Source organism: Pleurodeles waltl, chromosome 1_1 (assembly GCF_031143425.1).
Source record: "Pleurodeles waltl isolate 20211129_DDA chromosome 1_1, aPleWal1.hap1.20221129, whole genome shotgun sequence".
NCBI classification, from domain to species: Eukaryota; Metazoa; Chordata; class Amphibia; order Caudata; family Salamandridae; genus Pleurodeles; species Pleurodeles waltl.
The window spans coordinates 857,412,151-857,429,117 of NC_090436.1; the positions used below are offsets into that span (position 1 = coordinate 857,412,151).

General features: G+C 41.4%; 1 protein-coding gene across 3 annotated transcripts in view; it reads left to right on the plus strand.

Annotated features, from left to right (window-relative positions):
• PCSK5 (proprotein convertase subtilisin/kexin type 5) overlaps positions 1 to 16,967 on the plus strand; it is a 1,225,695-nt gene that overhangs the window by 817,497 nt on the left and 391,231 nt on the right. For all 3 annotated transcript variants that reach the window (XM_069229369.1, XM_069229360.1, XM_069229377.1), the window contains exons 15-18: positions 935 to 1,037; positions 3,370 to 3,563; positions 5,428 to 5,512; positions 9,475 to 9,578. In XM_069229369.1, coding sequence (XP_069085470.1) covers positions 935 to 1,037; positions 3,370 to 3,563; positions 5,428 to 5,512; positions 9,475 to 9,578 — 486 coding nt within the window. The remainder of the gene's footprint in view (positions 1 to 934; positions 1,038 to 3,369; positions 3,564 to 5,427; positions 5,513 to 9,474; positions 9,579 to 16,967) is intronic.

Below are 16,967 nucleotides of genomic sequence, written 5' to 3' on the forward strand. Positions count from 1 at the left end.
ACACAAGTTTCTGCTAACTAGACTCCGTTTAAACAAAGCACATCTATAGTGACGTTCCTCACCTTTTTTTGTGTGGAAGAATAACTTACCTGTTAGCCCCTGTGATGGATATTCCAAACAATGCATTCTACACGTTATATTTTTTGTGATTTTTTTTTTTTTACTGTTCCTAAGAAATGTTTATTTATCCTTTTGCAGGAAAAAAAGTTAAATTTACCAGCGGGAACCATTATTTACTTCTAACAGTTACCCTTTCATTCGGTCTGTTTTTCAGTTGCTAAATTTATCTTGCAATCTAACAAGATAATACATTATTAGATGAGGATTTTTTTAATATCTTATACATGTTTACATTACTTGTAACTTTTTAGCATCCTTTTCGTTGCTAATTTGATTTGACACATCAGGGAACTGAGTTACACTCTTATTAGAGTTGGTAATTCAGGATTTGTATGTCTAATCAATTTGAAACTAATTTAATATGTTATTCATTGTTAATGGTTCTAAGTATTTTATCTACAACTTTTATTAGTCATGCTTTTATCATCTGAATAAAGTTACCTTTGACTTTGAAGCACAGTGCCTCAGCTTGAGGGGTTCAGTGGCCAGTCTGCGCAGTGCTTGCAGGTTATGGTGAGCACAGGTTTGCGTCTAATTTCTCATCACCCTTGTGTCGTCGTGTAGCTCTGTGCTTGACACGCTTATGTTGAATGTTTCCAGTTAGACATCATGGTTTCCTGTGAGTGGCACATCATTTGGATTCAAAATGACAATTCTTCAGTATTGAAGGCCATGTGCTCCCTGCAGTTCCTTGCCCAAGGCGTTGTGCATTCCTTAAACTCGTATTTACTTTCCTGAAGAAACCCAGCATTGCCTCTTGAGCGATACACTACAGGGACCGCTAGTAAGAAGCTGTTTTCTGTTTTGAATGAAGGTCCATGTGATGCAGAATGCAGTGATGTAGGGTGCTATGGAGCTGGCCCCCGTTTCTGCAACGACTGCCTTCACTTCTACTACAAAGCTAAAAACAACACAAGGTAAGATGAACCGCAGGGGCGGCAATGGTAAATGCTGCTTCGTTAGTTTAATTGCAAGCCCCCATTTTGAAACCCTCGCCAACAAAATCAATCATTACTTTGGGAGGAAACCTTCAAAACTTGTGATTAAAGATGGTGGAGCACATGTGCACATTAGATATTCTAGTTACCATTTTTTTCAAAAACCAGGTTAGATCAAATAGTTATTTTAATATATGAAGCTTCATGAAACCATAAGAGAGAGAAACAACAGCTGCTGAGAATTCACTCACATTAAACCAGTTTCAAGGCATTGGCCTGGCCATGCTGCCAGGAGAGCGGAGTAACAGGAGATTCCTTAAAGTAGCCAGTTTTGAGGTGCAATCTGCTGAGAGTGCTGATGGCCTGGTCGAGGGAGTTACAGAGATTTCTACCAAGTCTCTAAAGGACCTTCCCACGTACAAAGGGAGAGACAGGGGAGAGCATCTTTAGTAAAATTAGATGAATGTGTTTTAGGTAATAAACATTCAACTGGTTCAAATCTAACAGGCGAATTTGTGGGGACATTTATGTACAAGAAACAGACAGTTCTTCAATGACTAGCGTAATACGTGCAAACTAAGAAGTATGTATGAAGAAAGCCTGGCAGAGACGGGAAGAGTTGACGTCTCATAGGCTAACAAGGTTAGTGGGAGCTAGACGTCAAATGTTGGCTGTCCAATTTCGTTTTGTTGTCACTAGGAGATATGTCTTCCCTACTGTTCATTGTAGTTGCTGCAGAACCTTGGAAGCACTTTGGTACACAGAAGACATCTGGATAGAGGTGAATTATAAGCTCTTGGTCGTGGATTGAACGTACAGAGAGGTGCAGACAGCGTTCATTAGTAGTGTTAAGCACTGATGAAAGCAGCATCCTTTGTCCTCCATGGTCCTCCTTTCTTGTCTCCCCGACAGGGTCTTCTGCCTCCTGGGTTTCCATTTGAGTTAGCCATGGCAATAAAAAACCGGGAAGGATTAGAAACCGAAGCTACATCTTCTGAATTCAGACGTCACAGAAGCTGCAAGGAATAGTATAGTTAAGATCCAGGAATCTGAGGGCAGATAATGAAAAAACATCAGATGAAATATTGAGCAAAGTTGTGATGCACTGAATATCTGGAACGCTTATTTAATTTTTTATACATTGTGGACATACATTCAGGGTTTACGTGCAAGCAAAAGGAGACATCTTAAACATAGATCTCATACGAAAATATATAGAAAAGAGTAAGGCTTCCCCACTCCTCTGAACTGTGTTTGCTAAAAGGAAAACTCGGCAGGCATAGAATTTGTCTGGCAATAAGGTGCTGAAAACCACTTTGGAAAAGAGATTGAATAGTGTCAGCCTTTGAGGTCTGCCCAAAGCCTTTATGTGCAAGCAACAAGCAAGTGGTGGACATCTGTACCCTGTCCCCTGAGGCACCATGAGAAGATGAGGGGGAGCAGAGTAGAATAATGCCAGACCATGAAGATGGTGCAGTGCGGCAGGTAAAAAAACAAAAAAAGTCTTATGTACAAACACAGCACAACTTTGTGAATCTGACACATAGACTCACTTTCTAGATAGTTGGGCCAGTTTCAGAGTGCTTAACCCTTTAATAATGATTTGACAAAATGGCTTATGATATCAGAGAGCAAGATTTTAGTATGTGGCTAAATAGGAGCCGCATATGGATGTGAATAAGTAGAGGGCTTGCAAAGGCCATTGGATATCCGCATAGAAGTATGCGCCTCTACTTTTTCACATCCATATGCGGCCCATTATTAGCCTCTTTCTGAAATCTTGCACTCTGATTATCATTTGGTGCGGAGGAAATAGACTTATGGTGCACCACCTTCTTGGCTTTTGTACTTGAGGAAAGGGAAACATACGTTTTGATAAATCATTTGGATTATCCAGTTATTTCTTTTGACTCCACATATATTCTATATGCAGGTTCTTAATTCTTATTGCTACTTAGAGATTGCTGAAAATCAAATAAGCGAAGATCAGAGCAATTCTCGTGTAGGTTACCTGATTTGAAAATAAAAGCATGAGAGATCACTCATTACTTTCTAAAGTACAAGGACACATTCTTAAGGAGTAGAGTAGAAGGTGTATTTTTTGTTTCATGGAATATTTTTAACCTTACTTCTTAAATGTCTTGTCTTATGTCGATGTATCTATTTTAAAGCAGCAATGTGTCAAACTCCTAAACCATGTGATACATTCACAAATGATTGCATAGTTTCTGTACATACTTTTAATGGCTTATTTTTCCTGAAAGTAGTCAAGCTACTTATAAAATGTTTCGTTTTTCCTTTACTTGTGCAGGATCTGTGTCCCTGAATGTCCTCTCGGCCACTACAGTGCGGACAAAAAGCGCTGTAAAAAGTGCTCACCTAACTGTGATATGTGTGTTGGAAGCCGAAGTGACCAGTGCACCGATTGTAAACCAGGCTATTATCTGAATGAAGACACGAACAGCTGCATTACTAACTGCCCAGATGGGTTTTACCTTGATGACAGTAAGTATTTGGTACCACATTTCTCCGCAAATGATGTTTTCAGAATAACAATGCATTCTTTGAAACTATGGACCTTTTCGTATTCCCAATACTTTAACTGTCTCAAGCAAGTGATCCAACCACCAGAACTTATCCTATTCCAGATAACCATTCTCAGTGCTTCTGTGAACACCTTTTAAAACAATGAGTCGTCATGTCACAACTTGTGAAACGTTTTGTCGCACCCATTGCAACCCACCATCATTACTAGTCTTGGAGTTCAAGAGCAAACCATGAGGTATGATCCAGAAACCATTCTAAATCACTGTGTCCGTCGCACATGCCAGGTTCACCCTTCCAGCCCCCTTTCTTGGATTGCCCTTGGTGGCTCAAATCCTCCTTCAATCTATAAGGGGAACCCGAGGCCAGTTCTAAAGAATGAACCGAGTGACAATCTACCCATATACCTATTAATTATTCCATTTATTCTTCAGTGTGCCTAGTATGTATTCTCTCTTATGTAATTAGAACTTGACTCCTTGGACTGTAGCCAGATTAGTATTGAATTATTCTTAAACTTGTAGATGTAATTTTTTCACTCTTGCAATATTTAATTACTTTTACCTAATTAAAATATTGACTAATTATGCTGTCCAGACCAGTATTCAATGTTACCCATATTTTGGAATGTTAGGCTTTTTATAATAGCCATTGTGACAAATAAGTCATACTCCTTAAGGCAGCCTTTCCTTGATCACTGTTGTTCCATTCATATAAATATCTAGCGGAAAGAGTCCCTTTTCCTCCATCAGTAATAAAATTGGACCAGATTCCATCTATTGCTTAACTTAGCACAAGTGATGAGGCAACTTTGTCATCCATTTGTACTGGCTGGCCAGCGAAGAACAATGTTTTTGCTGAGCTTACATTTGCACTAAGCAAAAATTACATCCTAGTTTGCTCTTTCAGTGCAAATAGCACCTCAGTGTTACTTGGTCTCTAAAGCAAATATGCTCAGTCACGAGTAAAAGACATGTAATCTGCGCCATGCAGACTTCTCCTGGTTGAGCTGGACATTATTCTACAGCTGCTCCTCTGTTTTGAAGGTTGTTTCAATATGCTTTGGGTACCTCCTTTCCCAGATAACTGTAATTCTAAGTTCAGTTAGTTGCAATTTGTGAAGAGAAGTCTGTTACTTTGTGTTTGGGAAACTGGTGAAATTCATTTACAAATTGAATGTTGTCATGAGGCACAAATTCCACTGTGTGGATGTCAGTTATGCGAACCAGGCAAAACAGAAGGCAGTCTAGGGACTGCTGTGTGCTCCCTCCGATGTCCTTTTGTATCATGTTACTTTTTTCATTGTAGGTTTTGTCCCCTAAAGGACAATAACTGCAGTGTTGGTACTGTGTGAATACAGTAGTTGGAGGTATGCTGTCTCTCGCATACCTCTATCACTGTGTGTGTAGCCATTCAGAAGTAATCGCTATAAGAATTTTGCCTCTTTAATATACATGTTGGAGGATTTCCACAACGAAGGCTATTACCTCTATTATTGATCACAAGTAGAAGTGAATTTCATTGCAGAACTGTATAAAAACAGCACCATCATTGGGACCTGAACCTATGTTTATCATGTCTTTAGTTTTTGTTTTGTAGGGGATGGGGTAATTTGTAGGCTGCTCCATCTTCAATAAAAATATACTTTCACAAACAGAAACATCATAGTAATTTTATTTAACTGCTAGGGACATTTGTTGATTGAGAACATGGTCTAAGATATGTATTTGGAAGCTACCCCTCCCTACTAGCTCTTGGGCTGGGTATGGAAATGTGTAAGTTCAGTGCAAGACTAATATTGATCCAAAGCTCTTTCTTTTGAAAGGTAAGAACCTTTGTCGAAAATGCCACGAAAATTGCAAGACGTGCACATCAGCTCAGACCTGCAATGAATGTAGACACGGCCTGAGGTAAGGAGTCTTTGGCACCTCTATGCATGAACAAATAGCAAACAATAGTTACAGAAGCAGATTTACTTCATCTGGATTAGACTGTATTACAGAGTTTTATACACATGCACACACTTTAGCTGTATATAGCCTCTCTTGATTGATAAAAGTATTGACTTGTTTTCGGTTTGCCTGTGGCAAATATATTAATTATGCAGCAGCAGAGACTCACTTCTTGATTTTCTGAGTCAGGATCATCTTTTTTGTCCATAGACGTAATTGCAAACATGCGTTATCTACCACCTTCCTAAATACACCAAATTCTTCTCTGAGGACCTTGACACCATCATGGATCAGCTATGGACCTCTGTCTCACTTAAACATGAAAAATGACACACTTCTCATCCTAGGGCACCTGAAAATCTAAACAACAACAGACTGTTCTCACAGCTTCATGCAGACCATGGAGTCAGATAATCTTAGAATATCCTGAGCCCATCACACTCTGATCATGCTCCTACTAGTATACCCTTCTCTTTCACCAAGCAGTGACCGATGTCTGTTCGGTTTTGTGTATTTGTAGAGCGCACTATCACCTGGAGGGTATCTTGGTGCTAAGCAGGTGTGAGCCTAGTCAGACTGGAGGCAGAGGAGGAACAGTGGCTGTACAAAGAGCTAGGTCTTCAGCTTCTTGAAAAATTCACGAAGTGAAAAAGATGCTGTGATATGAAGCTGTAGCTCACTCCATGCTTTTGGTGAGATGTAGGAGAAGTCTCAACTTCCAGATCTGGTTCTCTGTGTGCATGTAGTGTGTGCAAATAGGAGTCCATCTGAGCAGAGGTGTCTGTAAGGTTTGTGAAAGAAGATGCAGCTATTGAGATGGGCAGGGCCAGTGTTGCATAGTCCTTTGAAGGTGAAGGAGTTTGAACTGTGCACTCTTGTCCATAGGGAACCAGTTGTGCTCCTTGAGGTGCCACCTGTTGAGGGTAATTCTGGTTGCCAAGTTCTGGGTGGTGAGTTGATCATGGTGTAAAGATATTTTCTGTAGTCCATCTTGCTGGTGACGAGGACATGTGTTAAAGTTTTGGGGTGTTGCTTGGTCATGCCCAGTTGCAGTCGATCAGAAGAATCTTGGCGTGAGGGCTGAGTTGTAGGTCATATTTCAGCTGTGCACCAGATCATCCTATGGGCGAGTCTTGTTGGTGTTGAGTTTGAGACCATGGATCTTCATCTGTTCATGTAGGCTGGGAATTTGTCCCAGGTGTTGGAAATCTTGTCCTAGAGGGAGAGCAGAGTTGAGTTTCCTCAGCGTAGGAGAGGACATTGATGACTCGTGCATGAATGATGCTTGCGAGGGGTCACCATGTAAGCATTGAAGACGGTTGGGCTGAGAGACGAGCCTTGCAATATTCCACAGATTAGGTTGTGAATGTCAGATGAGGAGAGGATTATTGACATCTTGTGTTCTGGTAAAAAAAGGAGCATATCCAGGGGAGGGCAGAGTTCTTGGGTTCCAATCTTGTGTAAGCATCGGTTGAGGATAGGTTGGGAGACTGTGTTGAATGTCATGAAGGGGTTGAGAAGGATAAGGGCTGCCATGTCAACTCCAGATTAATAAACTCCATGATTCTATGCCATCTTATCTCAACATGGTGCATAACAACTTTGTTACTCCATCCTAGCCAAATTCTATTGATGGCCTCAACACATTACATTCAGCCTCTTAAATGCACACTTCCCATGCTGAGTGTTATAAACCCTCAGCATGCTTTATACAAACACTTGCTCCTCAGCTTCACTCCCACACTTAAAGTCAAAGCTAATTACCAGAACCTCATCTCTTCTTTTCAATCTCCTCTTAAAACCGAATCTTTATTGCTGACACTATTGGTACTCCAATCAACATTTCCACACACAATGCCTCCGAACTTGCTAATTACCTCGTCAAAAAATCCAAAATGTCTGGAATTTAAATAATGCTGCAATACCAGCAAATCCATTCATACTACCATACCAGCACATCCACCAAGCCCCTGCCTTTCGCACACTCTGCCTGATGCTCTAACCAGCACATCCTTCACTGAGCTCTTTTCATTCCTAGGCCTGCTAAACATTGTATATAGAGCTTTTTTAACTTACAATCCTTATAAAATAAACAGGTATACATCAAACAAATTCTCAAATTATGCTACTCAATATGCTGGATCTAAACATATCACTTTGCCTTTCTTTTGCTCCTAATGCGTGCCCTCTTTTTGTCAATACACACCGGTGCTTCAATTGAGGCAATTAATCATCATTACTAAATTCAGTTTGCCGTACTTGCGCTGCTTCCTTGCGCTGCTTCCACAAATCAAGCTAAGGATACCAACATTATTTTCTGCCTAAAATGTTGAATTCCTTTAAGTTTACAGTGTGTTCTAAAATGTGCAGTTTTACATTTTGCTTTTTTACATACATATACATTATTGATCTGCTCATATACATTTTGTAGATAGGTTTTGACCTCCTGAGTGGGTATTGTGGATCACCAGGGTTCCCCAGTTAAAATGTTTAGAACCACTGTTCTGTGACTGATCATCTCCACTACAAATAGAGTTGCATGTCATTAGCTGTTCAGTGGGACCATGTAACCAACTTTGCCACTCATGTACTCTTCAGCCCCCCAAACCATGTACTCACTTTTTCCTCAGCTTGAAAAATGACAGACTCTCAGCCTGAAACCGAGCCCTATTTATGCTGCGTAAACAAATACTCCATGGTCTTCGCATCCCCCAGTCTCTCTGTAACCATACATATTCATTCCGCAACAAGATCTGTGAAATGCCAATCATTCAATATCTGCTAACAGTACCAAACCCCCAGGAGCCCAATCGCCCCAATTAATTAGCCCTCTTCCCCTATGAAATTCAGCAAATTCTCATTCCACTCAGTTTTAGAATTTGCTCTGAAAAATACATTGAGTCAACAATGCTTCCAGCCGGGCCTATTTGGCACATCACCTTGAAACCAGCAGCCCAATAATTGCTCAAGTGTGAATATGTATTATGTTTTAAGCTTTAAATACTCTGCTGCCCATGCAGACACCTCAATTTCTCACCTTCCAGTTTGTCTACAAGCTCAAACTACTAATGCCCCAAATATGTACAGCTTTTGTGTTTGAAATGCGCAGGACGTATCAAATAAATAAGCAGTTAGAACAGCGGATGGATTCGATCAGGGACTGATTGTTGGGCCCTATGAATACAATGATAAACGTAAGATCATTTGAAATTACAATACTCAACAAAAGTAGAACGATCAGACCATGTTACTTAATTTTAAATGTTTTTCTGATAGCATTCAGCAAGCCGAGAGGCTCTCATAACTAGGTGAAATGCCCTTGATTAAAAGACCTGAAGATATACTGTCCAAATTAGAGTCCACATCGAATGATTGATGATGGCTTATTAAGTTTACTACAGGGCATGAAAGCTATTGGCAATGTTTAAATATTCTAAGTAGCCAGGTCGTAGGTATTCACCACTTTCCTATTGCTCACCCATGTTCCAGCCTTGAGCGCACTGATATTTCTACTATTAACATTAAACATAATACAGCGTCCTAAAAAGTAAATCTGCCACATTGATGGATTTTCAGCCATAGTGAGCTTCAGAGTCTGAAAAGTTCTCAACTTCTGTTTAGAGGAATGTACATTTGGGTTTTCAAGATAAACTCTAGATTTCTGCATTTACAAATTCGGTGCCACAAATATGTTTGCGAATGTGCCTTACTCTGTCAGGTCTAAACAATCAAATTAGAGTGTATTTTTGAAATGCTTTGCCTATTGCCTGCACCTGCAGATCATAAACTAGTCTGACCTCCTCTACTTTTGCAGTCCCTAAACATATATCTTTGCTGAAGTATATTTTGGTGAATTGTGTACAATATTCAATTCTTGTCCTAGATATTTTGAAGAATCATGACTGATATTTTTAAACCAGTTTACAGGGAACCAAATGTGTAGTCAGCTGTGAAGATGGGACATTCTACAGTGAAAACAGGAAAGACTGTGAACCTTGCCACCCATCTTGTGCTACGTGTGCAGGTACAGTAGCTTATTAATTAGACTTGCTGATAGCTTTGTCTCTCATGCAACACTGTGTCTTCAGAATGTTACTTGATCACTTGGGATGGGTTCAGCACCAGGACAGAATAAATAGCTGTCTAGGGCACACCCATCAGTTGCAGCACTACACCCTGGCAGTTGCACCAATATTATTATTTTTCCAGTGCCTCTGACATACTCAGTTTGGATAAGAATACTTATGAAGCGATGAACGTATGAACTTGGTATTATTTGATTGGTTGCTACCTGCATATCAGCTGCAATTTTAAATATATATATATACGTGTGTGTGTGTGTTTATACTTGTGTGTGTGTGTATATATATATATATATATATATATATATATATATATATACATATATATATATATATATTTAAAATTGCAGCTGCCAATTGCTGCTGGGTTGTTTTGCATTCTCAAAATCGGTTTTGCTGTACCAAGTGGCATCGGCCATCTTTGAATGGTAAATAAAATGTTATATATATTTATGTTCGATGGCATGTGTAGCTGCAGATACACATGCTGTGCACTGTTCCTGCCATCTAGTGTTGGGCTTGGAGTGTTACAAGTTGTTTTTCTTCGAAGAAGTCTTTTTGAGTCACGGGACCGAGTGACTCCTCCCTTTCGGCTCCATTGCGCATGGGCGTCGACTCCATCTTAGATTGTTTTCTTTCCGCGATCGGGTTCGGATGTGTTCCTCTTCACTCCGTATTTCGAATCGGGAAAACTTAGAAAAATCATTGAAATCTGTCAGTATTGTTTGCGTTCGGGTCCGGTTTAGTATCATCACATCGGCACAGACAACAAGACTGCTTCGGCGGCCCTTCAGGGCTTCCGCACTTAACCAAGGCCTAGTCTGCCTGACCACACCCGTCGTCGGAGACTCATGGAACGGACCCCCTTCTGTTTCTGTCTGAAGTGTCACGCCAAGTATCCTTACACAGATCAGCATCGGGTCTGTAACCTGTGTTTATCACCCGAACACAGAGAGGAAACTTGTGAGGCCAGCAAAGCGTTTCGATCCAAGAAGACCTTAAGAGATCGACACACAAGATGGTTACAGATGGCTTTGAAGCCGACACAACACCTTGACGTTGTGAAGAAGAAATGAGAATATCCATTCAGGGTTCGGACTCGGATGACTCAGACGGGGATCGACTATCGACGGCGGCGCAAAAAGTGAGTACAACTGCCCCGTCCCACACCCAAGGTCAGATAAAAAAACAAAAGGCCTCAGGGACGCCACTGCCGGAAGGCCATGGCTCGACCCACAGAAAAGACGGTGACCAAGTAACATCGGCACCGAAAAAGGCCAAAACATTGCCGAAGACTTCCGACTCGGGTCGAGAAACCGGCACCGAAAAGTCAGCATCGAGTGGTCGAGTCGAGCAAACCTCGAAAAAGCCTCTCGGAACCGAGACCGACAGTTTCCATCGGGGTTTCGGTACTGAACAAAACCGGCATCGGAGCCGAAAAAGACTTCCTACACGGAAGAGCAGGGGCTCTCTCTACAGCTCAAGGAAAGGCACAGATTCGAGCAGGAACTGGATTTGTAAGAGCTTGACCAAACTCAGCAAAGGCTACAAATCCAAAAAGACACAGGGAAAATACAAACCATCCCTCCGCTCAAGTTCAAAAGAAAACTGGCTTTTCATGAGACTGAGATGCAACCAAAAGCCAACGTGGTTAGAAGAAAGTCACCACCACCACATTTCTCACCACAAACGTCCCCACTTCAATCACCACAGTTGTCACCAGTGGGTACACCAATGGCACAGTCACCCACACATACTGGGATGACACAGGACGATGCGGACTCCTGGGATCTATACGACCCACCAGTTTTGGACAACAGTCCAGATTGTTATCCAACAAAACCGTCACCTCCAGAGGACATCACGTCCTACACGCAGGTACTGGCCAGAGCAGCAACATTTCACAATGTAACAATGCACTCAGAAGCAGTGGAGGATGACTTTCTGTTTAACACTCTGTCATCCTCGCATGCATCGTACCAAAGCCTGCCAATGTTACTGGACATGCTTAAACATGCTCAACAGGTTTTCCAGGAACGAGTAAATGGGTGAGCCAACACGCCAAGGGTCGAGAAAAAATATAAACCGCCCCCGTCAGACCCTGTCTTTATTACACAGCAGCTCCCTCCAGACTCAGTGGTAGTGGGGGCTGCAAGAAAACGGGAAAATTCACAGTCATCAGGGGATGCGCCACCCCCTGATAAAGAAAGCCGTAAGTTCGACGCAGCAGGGAAAAGAGTGGCATCGCAAGTGGCCAATCAGTGGCGTATTGCCAAATCACAAGCCCTCCTTGCCCGCTACGACAGAGCACATTGGGACGAGATGCAAGACATCATCAAACATCTACCGAAAGAGCATCAAAAACGTGCCCAACAAGTGGTGGAAGAAGGACAGGCCATATCAAACAACCTGATCTGCTCTGCACTAGACGGACTGTCAATACAGCAGTCACAATTAGAAGGCATGCATGGCTGCGAAGTTCTGGTTTTAAACCAGAGATACAGCAGGCGGTATTGAACATGCCGTTCAATCAACATCAGATATTCGGGCCGTAGGTGGACACCGCAATAGAAAAAATGAAAAAGGACATGGACACGGCCAAAGCCATGGGCGCGCTCTACTCCCCTCAATACAGGGGAACATATAGGAAACCACAGTTTAGGGGAGGGTTTAGACACCAACCCTCAGAACCATCCACTTCCCAAACAAAACCCACTTACTAGTCTCAGTACCAGAGAGGGGGGGGTTTGTTGTTCCTACAGAGGACAGTTCCCAAGAGGAAGAGGGAAATTTCAGCCTGCCAAGCAAACCCCTAGTAGCAAGCAGTGACTTCAATGTCACACTTCCCCAACACATATCACCAGTGGGGGGGGAGATTAACAAAATACCACAACAATTGGGCACACATTACCACAGATACATTGGTTCTATCAATTATCCAACATGGTTACTGCATAGAGTTCACAAGATTCCCTCCAGATGTTCCCCCAAGAACGCACAAAATGTCAATACAAAACTTAGACCTATTACAAATAGAGGTCCAAGCACTACTAGCAAAACAAGCCATAGAACTGGTACCTTATCACCAGAAAGGAACAGGGGTTTACTCCCTGTATTTCATTATCCCAATGAAAGACAAAACGTTAAGGCCTATTCTAGATCTCAGAACGTTAAATCTCTTCATCAAATCAGATCATTTCCACATGGTAACACTACAGGACGTAGTTCTCTTACTAAAACAAGGGGAATACATGGCAACACTGGATCTAAAAGATGCGTATTTTCACATACCCATTCATCCATCTCACAGGAAATACCTCAGGTTTGTAATGCAAGGCAAACATTACCAATTCAAAGTGTTGCCATTCGGAATAACAACAGCACCCAGGGTATTTACAAAATGCCTAGCTGTAGTAGCAGCTCATATAAGGAGACATCACATGCACGTATTCCCGTATCTAGACGATTGGCTAATAAAATCCAACACTCAACAACAATGTCAAATTCACATGCAATATGTAATAGATACTCTACACAAACTAGGGTTTTCTATAAATTACCAAAAATCGCATTTACAACCATCCCAAATACAGCAATACTTGGGAGCAAAACTCAACACACAAAAAGCAATCGCCACTCCACGTCCACAAAGAGTTAAATAGTTTCAAAATATAAGATCAAGCATGCAGCCAAACCAACAATACACGGTCAGGTTTGTGATGAAACTACTAGGCATGATGTCCTCATGCATAGCTATTGTCCCAAACGCAAGACTACACATGCGGCCCTTACAACACTGCCTAGCAACACAATGGACGCAGGCACAGGGTCAACTCCAAGATCTAGTGTTGATAGACCGCTAAACACACTCTTCGCTTCAATGGTGGAACCCTGTAAATTTAAACAAAGGGCGGCCTTTTCAAGACCCAGTGCCTCATGCCATTATCACATCAGACGCCTCCATGATTGGGTGGGGAGCACACCTTAACAATCACAGCATACAAGGTCAATGGGACAATCAACAAAAACAACTTCACATAAATCACTTAGAACTGCTAGCAGTCTTTCTAGCACTAAAAGCCATTCAGCCCCTTCCAGTCCACAAACACATTCTTGTCAAGACAGACAATAAGACAACAATGTATTACCTAAACAAACAGGGGGGGGGCACTCTTGTCACAACTGTCTCTCCTAGCACAAACAATTTGGAAAGTAGCCTTTCTAATAGCCATCACTTCACTACGAAGAGTTAGCGAAATACAGGCGTTTACTATCCAAGAACCCTTTATACAAATACACAAACATAAAGTGGTTCTCCGTGCAAATCCACAATTTTTACCAAAAGTCATATCACCGTTTCATCTAAACCAAACAGTTGAACTCCCAGTCTTCTTTCCACAACCAGACTCAGTAGCAGAAAGGGCACTGCATACATTAGACATAAAAAGAGTGCTAATGTATTACATAGACAGAACAAAAGCATTTCGTAAAACAAAACAATTGTTCGTAGCTTTCCAAAAACCCCATGCAGGTGACCCTATATCCAAACAGGGCATAGCCAGATGGATAGTCAAATGCATTCAGACATGTTACCTTAAAGCTAAAAGAGAATTACCCATTACACCAAGGGCACACTCCACTAGAAAGAAAGGTGCCACAATGGCTTTTTTAGGTAATATACCAATGACAGAGATTTGTAAGGCAGCCACCTGGTCTACACCCCATACATTTACTAAGCATTACTGTGTAGATGTGTTAGCAACACAACAAGCCACAGAAGGACAGGCTGTATCAAGAACATTATTTCAAACAACTTCAACTCCTACAGGCTGGCCACCGCTTTTGGGAGGAGTACTGCTTTGTAGTCTATGCACAGCATGTGTATCTGCAGCTACACGTGCCATCGAACGGAAAATGTCACTTACCCAGTGTACATCTGTTTGTGGCATGTTGCGCTGCAGATTCACATGTGCCCTCCCACCTCCCCGGGAGCCTGTAGCCGTTTTAGTTGCATGTAAATTGTATATATGTAAATAAATATTCCTTTACTACACACTATGTACATACATATCTACTCCATTGCATGGGCATCTTTAATATCTTTACTTTACCAAGTTCTACCTCACCCTATGCGGGGGAAAACAATCTAAGATAGAGTCGACGCCCATGCGCAATGGAGCCGAAAGGGAGGAGTCACTCGGTCCCGTGACTTGCAAAGACTTCTTCGAAGAAAAACAGCTTGTAACACTCCAAGCCCAACACTAGATGGCAGGAACAGTGCACAGCATGTGAATCTGCAGCGCAACATGCCACGAACAGATGTACACTGGGTAAGTGACATTTTCCATAAAGAGCAGAGCACACAACTGTCGGTGCAAGTGTCAGGCTTTAAGACCATACCCTCATTTAATGTTTCACAAAAGCCAAAGAAACACCGCACTCCCAGAAACAAGATAGGCAGATTTGAATCTCAAAAGCAGGCAGCAGAGCCAGGTACCACAACGTGTTTCCACATTCCGTCTTCCTCGGGTGGTATCAATCTGTTAGCACATTGTTGTTTTCCAGCCCATTTCATAGGCACACAAGGCATTATAGGATATGTAGTTGCAATTGCAGAAACCATAATTAATTATGGCGCAGGTGCCACGAGTATCACAGTAATAATCAAAGCTAGTAAAGTTCCATTATTCATGTCACTCTCACGATATTCTTGTGCAAATTATTCCTAGTGTTCTCTTGCTGTTGTTTCCGGGAGTGCGGTGTTTCTATGGGTTTTGTGAAATATATATATATATATATATATATATATATATATATATATATATATACACACACACACACACAGCTTACGATTTACTTTTGGTCTTCATTTTGTACCAAGACTCTTCACAAAATGGTAATCACCATGGCTTCATATAAGTACACCCTGCAGGCATTGCAAACTTGTCTCCAGCTGGGCCTGGGAGTGGGCATTTTTCTGAACTTTACAAAATGTTATATGGCACCATTGCAGGAATAATCATCAATGACACACAAAGGGACACTCAAAAATTGAGACTAACATTAACACAGTATCAAATCCAGTCACTGATCTGCATGTTGTTTGCTCAAGAACTAGAAACAATTTTACAACAGAAATATACATTACTGTCTTAGTACTTCTGCCCTCTGTCACAATTCTAATCCCCACTATGTAGGACCTTTGAGGCTGTGCAAATGTAGTATAAAGATGTGGACCAAAAATAATTACACTTTTTTCCCTTTCTTCAAATGGAGTAGTTCTCGATCTACTGGAGTCTGGCTGCAAATGATTTTCACTGGTTTTCTGTTGTCTTTGCTATAGTTCCCCTTCTGAGTCTATGCAAATTCCCATGTGACAGTGGACTTTTTCTGTTCAATTACGAAGTTTTGTTTTAGTCCCCCATTGATCCTTCTTTGTTATTTCAAGAGATTTTCTATTCACAGTGCACTGCAGTAGGATGGCCATGTCAAAGGACTGGGGAAGAGTCTTTCTCCAATTTAGTTGAAAAAGTATTGTTTTCTACCTAAAACGTTAGCCCCAACCTTTAAAAATAATTTTCTACACTCATAGTGGCTCAGGAGTCTACTGATGTCTAAGACCGAATAAAGGACATCCACATCAACACTAGAGCTACGTTCTGCTTTAAATAGCTGATCTCCATTTTTGTTGCCCATCGCAGCTTGATCTGAAAATTGGTCTTGTGCCATCTATGTCACGTTTTGTGACTGTTGGTGAACCAGGTTCTTGTTCCCAGGCTTACACCTACTCCCTCAGCTTTCATAGACTCAGTTCCTGAGAAGGTGCGCTAGATTGAGCATTATGTGACCACTTCCATTCCAATTCCTATTTCTGTGTATGGCTATCTGTCTGGCTTGTCATTTGCAGTGCTAAGAAAAAAGAATTCAAGAACCTCTGTTGTACAAGCCCATTTTCTCTCCAGAACAGCATTTCCAAATTATCTGTTACCAACAAGGATTTGTAGTCACTTGGAATGTTTTGCACAGCCGTTTTGCTCTTTGGCCTCCATTTTCCCAAAAGACCATTTCCTTACCATATACTGTGGTATCATATGAAAATAACATTTTTCATAAATTCTTATTGTATATACATCCTCATTTACCTTCTGTTTGCACAGGATTATTTTATCCAAAAGCAACAAAATGAATTCCACATTCGTAATCCAAGGCCATTCTTTCCACCAGGTGCATTCCAAAATGCTGGTAAGCAATTGAGCAGAATTTGCACTCAATTTGTTTTTGTAGGCTGCTTGGATTTCATTGGGGCAACCACCTACACTCAATGTGGAAAA